The sequence below is a fragment of the Ctenopharyngodon idella genome, chromosome 10 (genome assembly GCF_019924925.1).
Source record: "Ctenopharyngodon idella isolate HZGC_01 chromosome 10, HZGC01, whole genome shotgun sequence".
Taxonomy (NCBI): domain Eukaryota; kingdom Metazoa; phylum Chordata; class Actinopteri; order Cypriniformes; family Xenocyprididae; genus Ctenopharyngodon; species Ctenopharyngodon idella.
This window is the reverse complement of record NC_067229.1, coordinates 15,895,397-15,912,580: the sequence shown is the minus strand read 5'-3', so window position 1 is coordinate 15,912,580 and position 17,184 is coordinate 15,895,397. Positions and strand designations below refer to the sequence as shown.

Genomic DNA, 17,184 nt, shown 5'->3' with positions numbered 1-17,184 from the left:
TCTAAACAAACATTTTCCCTCCTCATCATACCTGAGCTTATTTATTCCATTGTCTCGTGATAATGAAAGGTGCGTCATTTCTGAGCGAGTGATTTGGTCAAAGGGTAACAACGCTGATGGCAGAGGAGTGTTCGGGAGACGGGTTTTAAGCGGCTAATTTGTCTGGCAGCATCACTGTGAACAGACAGTCGAATTGTAAAAATGCCCCTATCTCCTTGGCAATATGCATCACTCAAGTCTGTTGCCGTGGCGACGGAAGTATTGTCCTCCCTCCCCCAGCCTTTATTGAGTTTACTCCTGAGAGACAGATTAAAATAACACAAAGTTTTGGTGCAGCGCAATTTCTTTTCTGTGATGCCTGAAGAAGGATTACATCTCATTTCACAACTCAACACATGCGACAAAGATATATTTAACATACACAACTACATAATCAGGATTTATGACTATATTTTCATATATATGTATTATATATATATATATATATATACACACACACACACCACAAAATCTTCAGAAGACTCATTTTCATCTATAAACATTTAAACTTTTGTTTAAATTCTTGAAATCAATTTTGTAGACAAGTATAAAACTAACAAACTAATTGTCTTTACAAAACTAAAACATTTGTTTATTCATTTTTGTAAGTATTAGTTGGACCAAATAGTAAAAAAGGTCAATTTTCTATATATAAATAATTATATTAAAAAGATATAAAATAATTATTAATAATATTTTTTAATATATAAATTATGTAACAATTTTTTTATTAAATAAAATATATATTTTGAATTGTATGTGCATTTAAATTATATACATTTAATATATAGTTGTAATTTCACTATATGTATCTACCTTGGAATATATAAATCAGAATAAATAGTTCAGAATATAATTAATATAATAAAATATAATATAATTGATTATCGTTTGAACAATATTGTTTATATACACCGATCAGGCATAACATTATGACCACTGACAGGTGAAGTGAATAACACTGATTATCTCTTCATCACGGCACCTGTTAGTGGGTGGGATATATTAGGCAGCAAGTGAACATTTTGTCCTCAAAGTTGATGTGTTAGAAGCAGGAAAAATGGGCAAGCATTAGGATTTGAGCGAGGTTGACAAGGGCCAAATTGTGATGGCTAGACATCTGGGTCACAGCATCTCCAAAACTGCAGCTCTTGTGGGGTGTTCCCGGTCTGCAGTGGTCAGTATCTATCAAAAGTGGTCCAAGGAAGGAACAGTGGTGAACCGGCGACAGGGTCATGGGCGGCCAAGGCTCACTGATGCACGTGGGGAGCGAAGGCTGGCCCGTGTGGTCCGATCCAACAGACGAACTACTGTAGCTCAAATTGCTCAAGAAGTTAATGCTGGTTCTGGTAAAAAGGTGTCAGAATACACAGTGCATCACAGTTTGTTGCGTTTGGGGCTACATAGCCGCAGACCAGTCAGGGTGCCCATGCTGACTCCTGTCCACTGCCAAAAGTGCCAACAGTGGGCATGTGAGCATCTTAACTGGACCACAGAGCAATGAAAGAAGGTGGCTTGGTCTGATGAATCATGTTTTCTTTTACATCATGTGGATGGCCAGAGGTGTGTGCGTCACTTACCTGGAGAACACATGGCACCAGGATGCACTATGGGAAGAAGGCAAGCCGGTGGAGGCAGTGTGATGCTTTGGGCAATGTTCTGCTGCGAAACCTTGGGTCCTGCCATCCATGTGGATGTTACTTTGACACGTACCACCTACCTAAGCATTGTTGCAGACCATGTACACCCTTTCATGGAAACAGTATTCCCTGGTGGCTGTGGTCTCTTTCAACAGGATAATGCTCCCTGCCACGAAGCAAAAATGGTTCAGGAATGGTTTAAGGAGCACATCAACGAGTTTGTGGTGTTAACTTGGCCTCCAAATTCCCCAGATCTCAATCCAATCGAGCATCAGTGGGATGTGCTGAACAAACAAGTCTGATCCATGGAGGCCCCACCTCGCAACTTACAGGACTTAAAGGATCTGCTGCTAACATCTTGGTGCCAGATACCACAGCACACCTTCAGGGGTCTAGTGGCCTCGGGTCAGGGCTGTTTTGGCAGCAAAAGGAGGACCAACACAATATTAGGAAGGTGGTCATAATGTTATGCCTGATTGTGTACACACACACACACACACACACACACACACACACACACACACACACACACACGTTTCCCCAGGCAAGGAAGCCAGTGTCTCCTCAAAAAATGGATTAGAAAATAATCCGACATTACAAAAATAAAACAAAGAAAATATTACAAAATGTGACATTAAAAAGTGTATAAAAGCAACACTCACAGGTGACCCACAGGTGAAGTTACAGTGGGAGGCTTGCCCATTGAATTTTAACAGACCCCCAAAGTGTGCGGTGAGTTTGGTGGGGGGTAATTGAGAATGAATGGGGGAAAGTCACGTGAGGAGGCAATGCCTTCATCCTGCTATGATTGGATGTGATCGGTTATGCTTGGATATGATTGGTTTTCGCGATAAATCCGGCCTTTTGTTTTCGTGCGCGTTCTCATCGTCCTGAATGAAGACAATGATGGCTTTAATGGGAAAACTAATTAAAAAGTAAGTAATCAACGTTTTATGACACTCAAAATCAAACTTGAAATGGCCTGAAAACATGATGACTGTGGGTTTTTTAGTGAGCAATCAGCTTAGGGAAATTAAAGGTACATCTTCGTGTCTGTGACCAGTGTACAAGCTTGATGACTGTTGAAAATAAGTTGACCATTAAAAAGAAAAGCTAAACATTAGTTCAAAAATAAAATATATTGTTTAAATTGTTACTGCCTTTAGTTATTATTTTGGAATAAATGTAAAAATGCGTAAGAACACTAAGTCTTTTATGTAATGTGTAATCAGGAAAATTAAGTGTAACAGGGACATAAATTTACATTTGATATATATATAAAAAAAAAACCTGTAAGGACTTTGCCTCAATTTAAAACACCACTGCACACTACTCATATATAGTACATAAATCAGAATATATGAAATGTAAATCCTGTTGAATTTATGTATGTAATTATAAAATCGTACAAATATAAATCATTAAAAATATATTTTATGTACATAAAATATAGAGTGAGCTTTTATTTCACTCATTCAGTTGGTCTTATTTTTTCTCCATTTAAATTTGATAAAATTCGAAACACTATCGAGAGGTTACAATTAAAAAATGTGAAAAATGTGAAAACATCACAAATGTGCTAGAGATCTGCTCCCTGACCTGAGCCTGATGGGTCCTGTGGGTTTCGGGTCACGTTCGGGTCAGTGTTTTATGATTAGCTTCGGGTTTGGGTATGTAACTAAAGAAAAACTGTGTTTGTTTACATGTATTTGTTTATTGATAGATGCATTGCAAAAAGGTATTTTCTGTGAGAAATGGATTTCATTTTGGGTTGGATTCGGGCTTAAAATGTAACTAAAACCGGTTGGGTCGGGTTAAACAATCTAGGGTAGGGGCTTCAGTTTAAAGCCTGTGCAGACCTCTAAAATGTGCATGTAACTACCATAGCAGTTTCCTCTAAGTGTATTCAGCAGTATAAGAATAACCTACCCTGTGTCTCAAGCCAGTCTGTCTCGTACTCTGTTGAGTGGGAGAGATAAGCTTTATTCTGGTGTATAGGCACTCATGAAAGTGATGCAGCCTGCAGAACGTCCTGTCCAGCCTGACTGCTGCTCCACACATCCTTCTATCACTGCACTGACCCAAAAAAAAACAAAAAAAAACAGGACACTGGGAAACATCTCATGCCAACAAATCCTGCGGTGGTCTGAAGAGCCTAACCCTTTAACCTGCAACACAAATATTCTGCAATCCAAAAAGTTATGCATTGTCCAAAAGAACCTTCCACGTAAAGAACATTCACTCTAAAGTAAATCATGAGCAAATTCTTAGAATTTCAGTTCTTTTAATGTTTAAATGTGTAACAGGATCACTGAATGTGCCAGAACTTACAAATCCCGCATGAGCAGCACAGCTCAGTGTCGGAGCATGTATAATAAACACGCCGCCACGAAAACTTCATGAGTGCATGAGATCTGTGCTTTAAATATAGCATGTTTATTTGGTGATTTTATTTAAATGTATCGTTATATACATCAAATATAAAAGTTTCAAAAGCTTTGTGTCATGCTGAGACCAGTGATTTAAAAACAGCCATTTGATCAACTAACTCGTATTCACAGAAATAACAATTCTCAAATACTGCAGATGTTTGTAAATAACGCCTGTGACATGTAACAAGCAAATGGCTCTTTTCCAAGGCAACGGCTCTTTGCTGCTCAGAATATGTTTTTAATAGTTACAGACAGTGCGTCTCATTTCTTCACGAAGAATCTTGTGATGTCAGAGGCCAGTTTGGAGGCAGCTTGGTGTCGTTTCATCTGACTTCTATCTTTGGCCTGCTGTGCGGTCCTCTGCAAAATAAACCGTCCACAAATTCACCACCAAATCTTACAAATGTGTGGCATATTCATAAACAATATTCAAATTAAATCCAAATTATAAATTTAAAAATGAAATAAAAAAGGTAATTCAATTCCATTTAACAGTATATAACAAACTAATGTGATATATAAAATTATTATTATTATTAATTTATAGTAAATATTTACAAATATTATTTATAAAACATTTAAAATGTATTTATGTATATAATAAATACATGTATGTTTAACATGTATGCTTATATTTTAAAAAAAATTTTTTTTTTTATGGAATAAATAAATATTAGTGTATATGTGTTTGTGTGGATGAGATACTGTACCATACGATGGCAGACGGTACAAAGGGTTTGAAGGTTCTCTAGGGAACACTGTCCTCCTCCTCTGTACACAGGGTTAATGTGGTCCACCTGCCAGAACTGTCCTTCCACGGGACTCTGGATCATCTCATTCAGCTGCAACACAACATCAGACAACTCAAACGGCTGTTTTGGCATCAGATAACACAACATGATCAAATTCGGCCTAAAATGGAAAATGCAAGTGAAAAAATATTTATTTTTCATGACCGATATAATGCAGATTATTTTTATGTCTAAGACGATATGAGCAATCTGTTTTTATTTACTGATTCTATTTGCGGCTTTTTAAAACAATAACAACAATAATACAAATATTGTTAGAATCCATCAATAATAATGATAATAATAATAAGTGTTTTTTCATTAATAATATTAACCACAAAAATGATAATAATTTAATACAAATATTTAATAATTATTTTATTCATTATTAATAATAAAAATATTTGAATAATAATATTTAAAAAAAAAAAATTTAATACAATTTTTGAGCAATATCTGTTAATGTTGTTTCCTGTTGAAACCGGAAGAACCAATAATCGATTACGAAAACAAAGGGGCGTTCACGCCATATCGTAATGGACCCTTTTCATGGACTGTGATGACGTGTTTTAACGGTCATCAGCATCGTAAATCTTGTAAAGTTTTTTATATTTTCATTTTTATTTATGTACATTTATAACACTATAATTAGTATTGTATTACCTTTTCATCAAATTACAAAAAAATAGTAAACGCTGCTGTGAGGGTGTTTCTAATACAGCGGCTATGGGAGTGACGGTAAAGTTGACATCTTTCTCTCTTCTGACTGCCGTTATCAATCTCTCTCAGTTTTTTTCATCTTTTTGAAAGTTGTGAAAACACTGAGGTGGAGTTTTTCTTTTGCTATTTGAGAACATGTGAACACAAAAAATATATTTAATGTATTCTCTCATTCACTGCCATAGAATTTTACCCAACTATGACGACTTCCACTTCTGAGAAACCCGGAAATGTGAAAAGGGTCTATTACTGTAACTACGAGATTCTGGCTAGTAAAAAGCGTTCACGTCTTCATAGAGCTCGTAATTACAGTTTGTAAGCTGGGAGTTTTCTGAAAGCTCCCACGTGTACCACGTGGCCGCTGTACCACCTGACCACTGTAGATTCACTTAGGCGTTGATAGTGGTCCCATAGAAACGCATAATGCCCAGTCCGAGGACGTGAACAGCTCCGAATATAACATCACGTGTTGTCATCTCAAGATTACAGTAATTACGCAGTGGCGTGAATGCAGCAAAAGTGTGAATGCTGATTACAAATATCAGTCAAACCAGTTGTCGTTTTGTCACTTTAAAGTCACCACCACCCAAGAGAGTCTTAAAATTGTCAAGTGTCTTAAGTGTCATTGTTGTGTGTAAAGCCTTTTTTATTCCTGTTGTTTTATTGAACAGCTACATGAAAGTACTCTGAATAGCCCATCGGGAAATCTAGGAAACATAATTCCCCCATTCCAAACCGCTCAGCAGGCTTTTCAACAGACCGCCGTGGCGAAGGACTTCAGGTGTTTCACCAGGATTAAAGCTTGAGTGGAAGTAAGCGGGAATCACAAGTGGAAGATCAGCGGTGGGAACGCGAGGAGGCCGAAGCCAAAGCGCTGGCATTTCAGTCTGCGTCTGTTTTTAGACTCGCGGTCTCTGGGGAAAAAAATGCAGCGCTAGGAATCAATCCTCTCCTTCCCTCTCAACAGAGTCAGCCAATAATTATCCTAAATCTCTCAGGAGCCCCGGGGGTCATGGCACGGACGATAACCTCCTAGTACGAGAGTGGGAAGTTTCCTTACTAGACCTCGGAAGTCGATAAGTCAACACGTACACATGCTAATACAAGGAAACGGCAAATGCACACAAACGTTTCTCCGTAACAATCCTTCGTATGTATGACAGCGAGCTTGTTTGTGCGTCGAGGGCACTTGGAGCTTAAAGCGGGTTATTGATCAGGCCGCTGCCGCTCGGGGCTCTAACAGAAAAGCCGAACAAAAATCAAACCTGCACCTCGTAGCAATGCACTGTGGGAAAAATCAATGGCAATCTGACAGACTAGGCGTTGTGTTAAGGCTGGATGCTCCTGGGAGGAAAGGACGGCGGGTGTTTGTGTGCTACACTATGAGACCAGGTTTGTGTGTGTGTGTGAGAGTGTGAACGCCACTGATAACTCTATAGAGAGAGTCAGAGAGCAGACGCCCAAGGCCGCTAAGCTCTTATTGCCTCTGCAAGCTAAACAGGCCATCTTTATTTATCTTTCTCTGTAAGCAATATTTTTTCAATAAAATGCAGCGTCTGCCGAGTTTCTTTCGAATGTTTGGGGATAATTCTGGCTAATGTGCTTTTGGAAGCGACTAATGCACAGTTTTTGGAAACCCTGGCCAACTTCCCAGACGAAATGAGTCCTAGTCGTACACCTCATGCAGATCTTTCTAGAGGAAGTTTTTGAAATTCAAGGGAAAAAAACAAAAAAACTAACAAAAACAAAAAACAAAAAACAATTGAGATCTTGTTAATATCTCAATTATTTCTCTCTGGAGAGCAGATAATGATGTTGATGATTCTTATTCTTCGGCTTAATAATAATAATAATATTCATGATCCCAGCTTGTGTTCCCCTGTCTTGTGTGAGGACTTTTGTGTTATTTCCTGTCTTGTGCCATGTTTTGTAGTTCTTTGTAGTTTTTCATGTTGATTAGTCTCCCCATATCGATTTCTCGATTTTAATCAATTCTCATTTTTAAGAACCAATATCGATTCTTAAATCCCAAGAATTGATTAGTCTATCCTGTTTTCACTTAATGAATGAATGGAACATTGTAGTGCACCTCCCGTCCAATAAATCGCAATAAGCTTTGTGCATTGTTACTTTTAATATGAAACAGTCTCAGATTTCAAATTCTGTCCATTTTATTGTGAAAAAAAATTAAATAAATAAATAAAAAATAAATAAATAAATAAATAAATAAAAATGGCATTTTGGCGCAGTTTAATGTGGCATGACAGATTGCTGTAGTGCTTCACTTCAAGCGAAGCAGCAGCGCAAAGCGCACATGAACTGATTATCTGCTGCGCTTTAATACCAGTTACAGCGCGAAATAAACATGAATGAACATCTGAAGGTATGTTAAAAGATACAGTAAAACTTACCGAAATGCGTATCATCTCATGTACTCGCTCAACCGGTGTTTTAACCATGGAAAGACGTTAATAATAAGACAGCTTACAATATGTCACATCACATTTACCTCAGGAAAACCATATTCAGTGACCATAAACTCGTTAGTCAGCTAGAAAAATGTACTTTAGAGAGGAGCATTCTGCTAAATATATGCACCATGTTACATATTCATTATAATTTTTAATGTTCTTCAATATTTAATGCATGTTTGAATAAATCCATCAAGTTTTTATGACAGCCACCATTTAAATGTTTATATTTCAAAAAACTAATTGAAGTAGGTTAGAAAATATAATTGTGATAGTAAAGTTAGTATTATAGGTTTATTATTATAAAAACTTAATTGAGTGTAATGTAAGTACAAATCAGTTAATGTTAACATGTGTAGTTTACAGCATTAGCTGCGTTTTTTTTTTCCTTAAGCAAATTTGCCATGTACTGTACCTGATATATATCCAAAATAATCTATATTGATTTGAATCGAATCAAATCGAATCGTGAAATTTGTGTCAATACCCAGCCCTACTTGTTAGTTCCCTTGGTTACCCTCGTGTGTTCCCATGACAATTTACCACGCCCCTTTGTTACATTGTGTATAAACTGCCCTTGTGTTTCTCTTGTATTTTTTTCAGTCGTTGTTTGCTGTAACATGCTCCTGTCCTGAGTTTCTTTGTTTGCCCTGGATTCCCTGTTTGTATTGTTAATAAAGTACTGCTTGCATGTTGATTCTCTCTCCACTTCATCATTACAATAATAACAAATAATAATAATAATAATAATAATAATAATAATTATTATTATTATTGTTATTATTAACAACAAAAACAACAAGATTAATAATAATAATCGTGGCATATTTGATAATATTTTTATTTTATTTTTCCAACATTATTATTTGTTTTATTATTAACATTAATGACAATATTATTATTACTATATCATTATTATTTGTGGCATATTTATTATTATTTGTTGTTAATTATAATAACTATTATTATTAACAACAATGACAACAACGAATAATAATAACGACAGATAATAATAATAATAATAATTACTATTATTAACAACTAACAATAATAATAAAAAAAAAATTCCACAAATATTATAACAATATTAGTATTATATTAATATTGTATAATATTATAATATTAATATTATTAATATAATATTATAACAATAATAATAAAAATAATAGCTATTATTATTATTACCAACAACAAATAATAATAATTGCGGCATATTTATGCAAGCATTACATTTTAATACTAAAAAAATAATAAAAATGATAGTCTGCACTCTATTTTTTCTTAATTATACAATTCACAATAGGGATAATAAAAAAATTATAGTGTAGGGTGCCTTTATTTATTTATTTATTATTTTGGTCTTGACACCTAGTAGCTGGGAGAGTGCAGAGATTGCTTTAAGGTGAAAGATATGGAAACTGTATAGCGCATTGCATTGCAGTTTTAAAACAGACCAGAATAAGCATGTTGAGTGAATTCACTAAGTATTTGAGCAAGTTTTGTATGCAATATTTCAGTGTAAAAAAAGAAAAAGAAACCATAGGCCAATGTAAAATGCCACTATAGTATTGCTGGTAATATTTCTGGCCAAATATTCAGATAAGGGCATGAGGCTCCTAGAAATGTGCTCAACCTGTTTAAGAGGAAGTTGTGCCAACCAGGTGTTGTCCAGCATCTCCTTGCGGTGTGTGTGCGGGGCATCCCGGACCTGCATGTACAGCTGGTGGGCGTTTAGTCCGCAGTGCTGACACACACCCTGCTCCGTCTCCAGCACACGGGCGCGCATGTAGCCCTGATTGGAGCGCAGCTGGAAGTCTTCCATACAGGCAGGGCTGCAGAACCCTCCTGCCCAGCCACGGTGCTCCCCGCTGGGCTTCTGGCAGGACAGACACAGGGGGGTACCTGCCGAGTCCACGGCCTGCAGGTAACCGGCCGTAGTGTTTGTCTCAATACACACGGAGCTCTCAGCTTCGCTGCGGACAAAAACACACATTATAAAGCAAATTTGTACATTTTCTGAAGATATATCACTGGTGCTGGTCAGTAAAAACACTGCTCTACAGTTAAGCCCAAAGTATACTTTGGCTGTCCGTGTTCCACGACGCACTCAATGTGCAGCCCAATTTTTGTGACTGTGTGGATGGTGTGAATACTACAGTGCATGTGCGAGTGATTTGATCACTAGAAAACAAAATTCACTAGATAGTGCGCAGGCGCCGAATGCGTCTTTCTGCACTCATGGCCAAAGGACTATATTTTGAAAGGCTCGTGGGCTCAACTGTGCGCGAGACGGAGCGGAATGCGGAAAATTAAGTATACCCAAGGCTTTACTAGGGTGTCCTGAGTGGTTTTTACAGCATTGCTATGCAGTTGCTATGATGTTCTTGATGGTTGCCTACATGGTTGCTAGGGTGTTTTGGCTAGTGACAGGGTGTTACCATGACATTCAATATAAAAAATAATTCAAAATTCAAAAATATAGTAATCATTTGAATATGAATGTTTGATGAAAAATGATAAATGGGAATGTCTGTTGTGAGAAATGAGAATGTTTGACCACTATATCTGCACTTTTACCCCAAAGATTAAAATAAATGTATCTAAATTTATTTTGATCGCAAAAAACTCATAAATATGCCAAATAATTATTTATTAAATATTGTTTCAAAAAGCAGAAACAAAATGACAAATAGAAAGTAATTTCTGCACGTTATCAAAAACATAAAATATCTGTAATTTGTGACCATTTATGATGCAAAAAATGCATGAATATGGCACATATTATTATATAATTATGTAGTTATTGTTTTAAAAAGCAAACGTAAAAATGACACATTTTGCATAAATTATCGGAACCTAAACCATAACAATAATATGCAATTTGTGACTAATTATATTGCAAAAAAAATGCAAAAATAACAACAGCTATAATAGTAATAATAATAATATTAATAAGTTATTATTATATATAAAAAAAAAAAAAGTAGAAATAAAACCACAAATAGAAAATTGGTTCTACAAAACAGTAATTGGACACTTAAAACATAAGAATAATTTATGACTATTTAGATTTGCAAAAAACTGCATGGATATGACACTTAAAAAAAAAAAAAAAAAAAAAAAAAAAAAAGTATTATTATTATTATTATTATTATACAATTGTATTGTACCAAAACGCATAAAATGATACAAAAATGCGTAATTATCTGTAATTTTTAACTATGGAAAAAACAAACAAAAAAAACCTGGCACTAAACATGGCACTACTACTACTACTACTACTACTACTACTACTACTATTGATAATAATAATTATAATTATTGACAGAAATAAAGCTATACATAAAAATTACCTCTGAATAAGTTTTCAGTCACGGAAACCAAAATAATCTGTCATATAGGTCATTAAAAAAAATCTGTCCATCTCAAAACGCCACGGCTCCAACAATCATTTGACTTTACCACAAAGGTTGGCATCACCACATCCAACCAGTTGGGCAAAACATCCAAGCCCTTCTTTCACCGACTAATTTCTTGTCTCCCAAATATAATAATTGTGTGATCAAGTGTGTATGTATGAGACTAGTCTCCACCACACTAACTAGTCTAAAGTTCATCTGGAAAGACTTTCTCTCTAGTACTCCATTAGTTCTCACTTTCTCTCTCTGGTTTCTTTTTCTTTTCTCTCCATCGCCTAAAAATATCCAGCCCCAGACAGCGCTCAGTACGTCGCAATTTTTCCTCCCACGGTTTCCATGGCGACGCTGCAGCACTCGCATGTGTGTGGATTAAGCTCTTATCCTCTGCACTAAGCATTCTTGAGCACACTCTACACACACATACACACACACTCATATCCCAGGTTTACAAGGTTAACCGTTCGCTACTACACACATAATTACATGCGGAAATGCACTTTCAAAATAAATTGTCACTTGTTGTGCAATATATATATATATATATATATATATATATATATATATAATGTATTTTTCCAAGAGTGATGCAAATTCATAAATATGTATCTGTCAGCGACAGTCTCCACCCTGACCACGGGGGGAAAGTAATTTGATGATCCAAAAGCCAAGTGGAAAAAAAAAAAAATAAAAAAAAAATAAATAAAAATATATATATATATTAATTTCCATTTCTGGATTAGATACACCTGGGGTAGCAGCCGTCGTGGTTTGTGGTCTGAGCGCGAGATCTCATCACACAAGAACAAAGTCTGATGACTTTTGCACGTACCAACAAAGTACGAGAGGAAACAGCTGTCACATATGATCAAAAAGCCACAGCGTGGCTGACAGGGTATGTGTGTGTGTGTGAGCGTGTTGATGACTTCATCAGCGATTGTGGCGTTATTCTCTTGTTCCTGTCAGAGCGGCGCCGTCGAGAACTCGCTGAGATTGTGTCATTTGTGTGGTCGCTTCAAACTCAATGTGGAGAAGGTTTAGAGGGTTTTTCCATTTTACAAAAGATTTAATGTTTGAAATACTCAGTATTTGCTAAGTGGGTGTTGCTATGTGGTTGCTAGGGTGTTATGAGTGGTTTTAACTGCATTGCTATGATGTTGTCATTATGCTTCAATCAGAATTTTTGCAGCTGATACAGACTACCGATTTCTTGTTATCATGATCGGCCGATACCGATCCTGATCATTCAGGCTTTATATAAGATATGTATATGATATGTAAGCTCTCTGCTGACTGTCCCTGTTAACCCCTTACACCCTGAAGGCAATTTTAATGATTTCACATCTAAGTGGCATACTTAAAAGTAATGGTTTATAACTCTACAAAACATAACAACACAGGTATTATCAAGTACATGGTCTCATTTGACAGAAAACCTTTTTTTTTTTTTTTTTTTTTAAATAGAAAATCCATTTTGAAGAAAATAGATTTTGATCATGTTTGGAGATTCTTATGTTACAATGCTGCTAAGAAAACCGGAAAAAGTGATGCAATTTATTGATTTATTTTGTTATTAATAGTGCTGTCAAATTTAGGGTGACCATATGTTCCCTTTTTCCCGGACAAGTCCAGGATTTCTAAATAGCCTAAAATGGCTTGAGCCCCTGCCCCTTTAATTGTGAAAGTGAAAGTGCCCTTTTTGGTCGTACCCCCGGAACGCGATTTCTACGCAGAGGTCTGTGCACGCCACTGTTCCTGTTGACAGTCCTTATGCATTAAAATGCTGTCGTATTTGCAATGCTTTGACTGTTCTCTGTAGATCCCGCCTTCTCGCAAGCCACGATTGGTTGACTATGTACACTGCCTGCACACTATTGGTCAAATTACTTTTAAGTCATTACCTTCAGCAAGTATGAAAACAAAGCCAAAACTGGGACATTTAGACATGTCCAGAAAAAAGAGGACGTATGTTCACCCTAGTCAAAATTAGCACGTTAACGCATGCGATTCATTTTTTTCAGTTTAACACATTAAAAATATTTAATGCAATTAATTCCTTTTTTTTCTTCATCATAATTTGGTTAGCGTTACATCATATGATCACGCTCCTATACATGCAAATGCTTTTAAACCATCCAAGTGCCACAAGTCTGTGAATGTCGTGTCTGTGTGACACACACGACTTGTGTGCTCAGAAAGACGCATGCCAGTATCGAGTTCTCTTTCACGCTTGAACAAACAATAACAGAGAATTATGCCAAAATGCCCGTTTTGTCGAGTATCCTCATAAGAGCAGTCTTAAATGAGTTAAATAACATCTTAAATGAACTTAAAGAGTTGTGAGAAAATGAGATGCGAGTCAGATCCACGTCATGTTCGGCAGCGGCAGGTCTTAAAGTGACAGCATCCTAATAAACCAGTTACTGTGATGTCTGTCATTAATGTTAATCAAAGAACAAAGGTAACAGAGAAAATTGTAGCTTTAATAAGGATTAATCTTTATTTAATTTATAATTTATGCAGTGAAGACTGTAAAGTGTTTGATAACTTTATTCAATTTCTGTATATTTCCTACCTGTTAGACAGGTAAGGCCACAAATAAATACATTTTTTATAATGGGTTTATGTGAAGACTGTTTGAAGTCCACAAATTAAAAGTTGATAAATTATAGTTGATAAATAATAATTTTTTAAAAGTTGATAAATAATAAATGTTGATAAATTGATAGCTTTCAGTTATACTGTAATGTTGAATGTCTAGAATTTATGTTTTAAAAAAAAATTTTGGCATCAGTACCAGTATTAGTATCAGTGATACTGGCCATCATTCATAAAAAGGTGCCATTAAACAATTATTTAAAATATACTGTCTTTAAGTTATTTCTACATTAATTTGGAGAGTAACTGTGAAATTATTACAATATAAAAAATATTAAAAACTCCAATGTTTTTAATCATGATTAATCGTGATTAATTACAGAGAAAATGTGCGATTAATTAGTTAATTTTTTTTTAATTGATTGACAGCACTAGTTATTATTCATGCTTGACATGACTATTAGAAAACTATTAGAATTATATATGATATGTCATAAAATGAAGCTTGGGCTTGCTCACAATCATGTCAACTGCATGTGGGCAAATATTGTGTTGATATCTCAAAACACTCAAAAGTTATCTTGCACTGATTCAGGACCCGGGTCTGCGAAGTGGAGCCACGGGATCAAGGTCCCGCCAACACTCCCACAGAGTCAATCGTAAGCACAAAATTACTGCAGAACAACCCATTATGTCGGTGTGAAATAAAGAGTTATAGAAAATGTAGAAATTAAAGTCATAGCTCCAATCTCCTCCAGAAAAAAGTCAGTTGGCGCCTCGGCTAGCTCAGAGAAGCTGTCATTCTCAGCTGTCAATCATGACGTCACACTCCCTTTTTTATAGCACTCCCTTTTTTATAACTAAAATCGAACTTATTTAAAAACGAACACTTGAACATACATCAATGTGATAAAAACTACATAAAATGACAGAAATAATCTTTGGAAAAAATGTATTTGAAGTGTAATTTAATTGTTTAGTTTGTCTCATGTCCTATTAAAATATATGGAGGGTGGGTTTTATGACCTATACTGGGACCAGCCACCTGGGGGCAATCAAGATGCTTTGGCTTCACTTTTCAGGACTTGTGCGGCACGCTTGGTCTCAACACATCGTCTCTTCCCACAGTACCCGAGATCCAGTTTCCATTGGTTGAACTTTGAAATGACACTTGAAAACGCTGCGCAATTATTGCGGTGTGATCAGATTCCGGAAGTGCTATAGCTTTAGCCAAGCAGCATGTCATGTCACTCTGCGAGGATTTTCTCAAGATCAACGCATCATGTTGTATGTGGGCTTGTTTGAATCGAGACAACCTGCTCTAAATAAAGATGTGCAACTTTCTATAGTTTAGTAATGTTTCACAAAGTTACAAAGCAGAACATGGCACAAAAGCCTCATCTGTATACTATTTACATGCGAGTCAGCGGCGACGTTTTACGGGTATATGTCATTAAATTGCGATCGGATCATGAGATCAGGCAAATTTAGTGACTACCGATCGAGTCGTAGAATGTGGTTATCAGTTGATACCGATCTACAGCAGATTGATTGGAGCATCCCTAGTTGTCATAGCATTGCTAAGTGATTGCTAGGGTGTTCTTGAGTGTTTACTGCTATAACATTCTTGAGGGCATTGCTAAACATTCAATACTGAAACCTGTTGGTGTGATCAGTAGGTTTGGATGTGGATCTTCTTTTCGGGGCAACGTTGTCCTTGTTGATGATGCGGAGGGCTCCGCCCTCTTTCTGGGCCACAGCGATGGAGGTCTGAGCTACATCCTGTTTGGAGAGATACCTGAGAAAGAGAGAGCCAGAGTGAAACTCTGAGTACCATAAAGGGAACATCATGGTGCTATTAAAGGGCAGTACAGTATCTGCTACTATACAAAACTCAGAGCTGATGTTTGTATAACAGAACAACAAACTGACTCAGTGTAATCCTCAAATAAAACTCAAATTAAAAACCTCCTCACCAATAATCTCACATGATTCACAACCTTATGACATACTGTGCAAGACTCACGTTAGTATTTTAGAACTGTGGCAACGTCTCCAAGACGCTTAAAGAAATCAACCAGCAAAGCTACAATACTGTGAAAAGTTTTAGGCACTAAAAATGCTGTAAAGTGAGAATGCTTTCAAAAATAGTGTCCATAAATAGATTTTAATTATAAATTAACTTCCATTAACTAAATCAAATTAATATTTGGTGTGACCTCCCTTTGCGTTTAAAACAGCTTATGTCATAGGTACACTTGCATATAGTTTTTCAGTTAGCTTTGCAGGTTTCTTCAGGTGTCTTAGAGACGTTCTTCTAGATTTAGCTTGTCTAAGTTTTTTTTTCTGTGTATTTATGTAATCACAGACAGACTCGATGATGGTGAGATCAGATCTCTGTGTGGAGCAAGCGTGCCACACGATTCCTGAAAAGTGAAGCCAAAGCGTCTCCATCGCCCCCAGGTGGCTGGTCCCAGTATAGGTCATAAACCCCACCCTATCCATGTAATTTAATGGGACGTTTTATGTAGTTTATATCACACTGATGTAAGTTCAAGCGTTAATTTTTTTTAAAATAAGTTTGGTTTTAGTTAGTTATTTGATGCTATAAAAACAGTGTGACGTTATGATTGACAGCTGAGATTGACAGCTTCTCTGAGCGAAGTAGTCACTGAGGCACCAATGGACTTTTCGGGATTTTCGGGAGGAGATTTAACTTTAATTTCTACATTTCCATAACTGTTTATTTCAGACTGACATAATGAGTTGTTCTGCAGTAAACTGTACTAAATGATTCTGTGGAAGTTTGGGTGGGGCCTTGATAGCACGCGGCTCGACTTCATGCTTATACTGCGCAGACTCAGGTCCCAAATCAGCACAAGATGTCAGTGCCATATTGGGACACTGGCGGCTTCACTTTTCTACAATGGAAGAGAGTGGAGGTGCGTCGTCTATATATATATTTTTTTTACAGTCTATGGTGTGGAGCATACCAGCTGTTGTCAGACTCCTTGTGCATACAAAAATCTTACTGGATTATTATTAACTACTTAACTAATGGCAAAAGAAATGTTTGG

General features: G+C 36.3%; 1 protein-coding gene across 1 annotated transcript in view; it reads right to left on the bottom strand.

Moving 5' to 3' along the window:
• Nucleotides 1-4,094: 4,094 nt before the first annotated feature.
• zranb3 (zinc finger, RAN-binding domain containing 3) overlaps nucleotides 4,095-17,184 on the bottom strand; it is a 68,312-nt gene continuing 55,222 nt past the window's right edge. The window contains exons 19-22 of the mRNA XM_051910507.1: nucleotides 15,768-15,905; nucleotides 9,727-10,066; nucleotides 4,822-4,953; nucleotides 4,095-4,471 (exon numbers count right to left, since the gene is read on the bottom strand). Coding sequence (XP_051766467.1) covers nucleotides 4,373-4,471; nucleotides 4,822-4,953; nucleotides 9,727-10,066; nucleotides 15,768-15,905 — 709 coding nt within the window. The 3' untranslated portion in view covers nucleotides 4,095-4,372. The remainder of the gene's footprint in view (nucleotides 4,472-4,821; nucleotides 4,954-9,726; nucleotides 10,067-15,767; nucleotides 15,906-17,184) is intronic.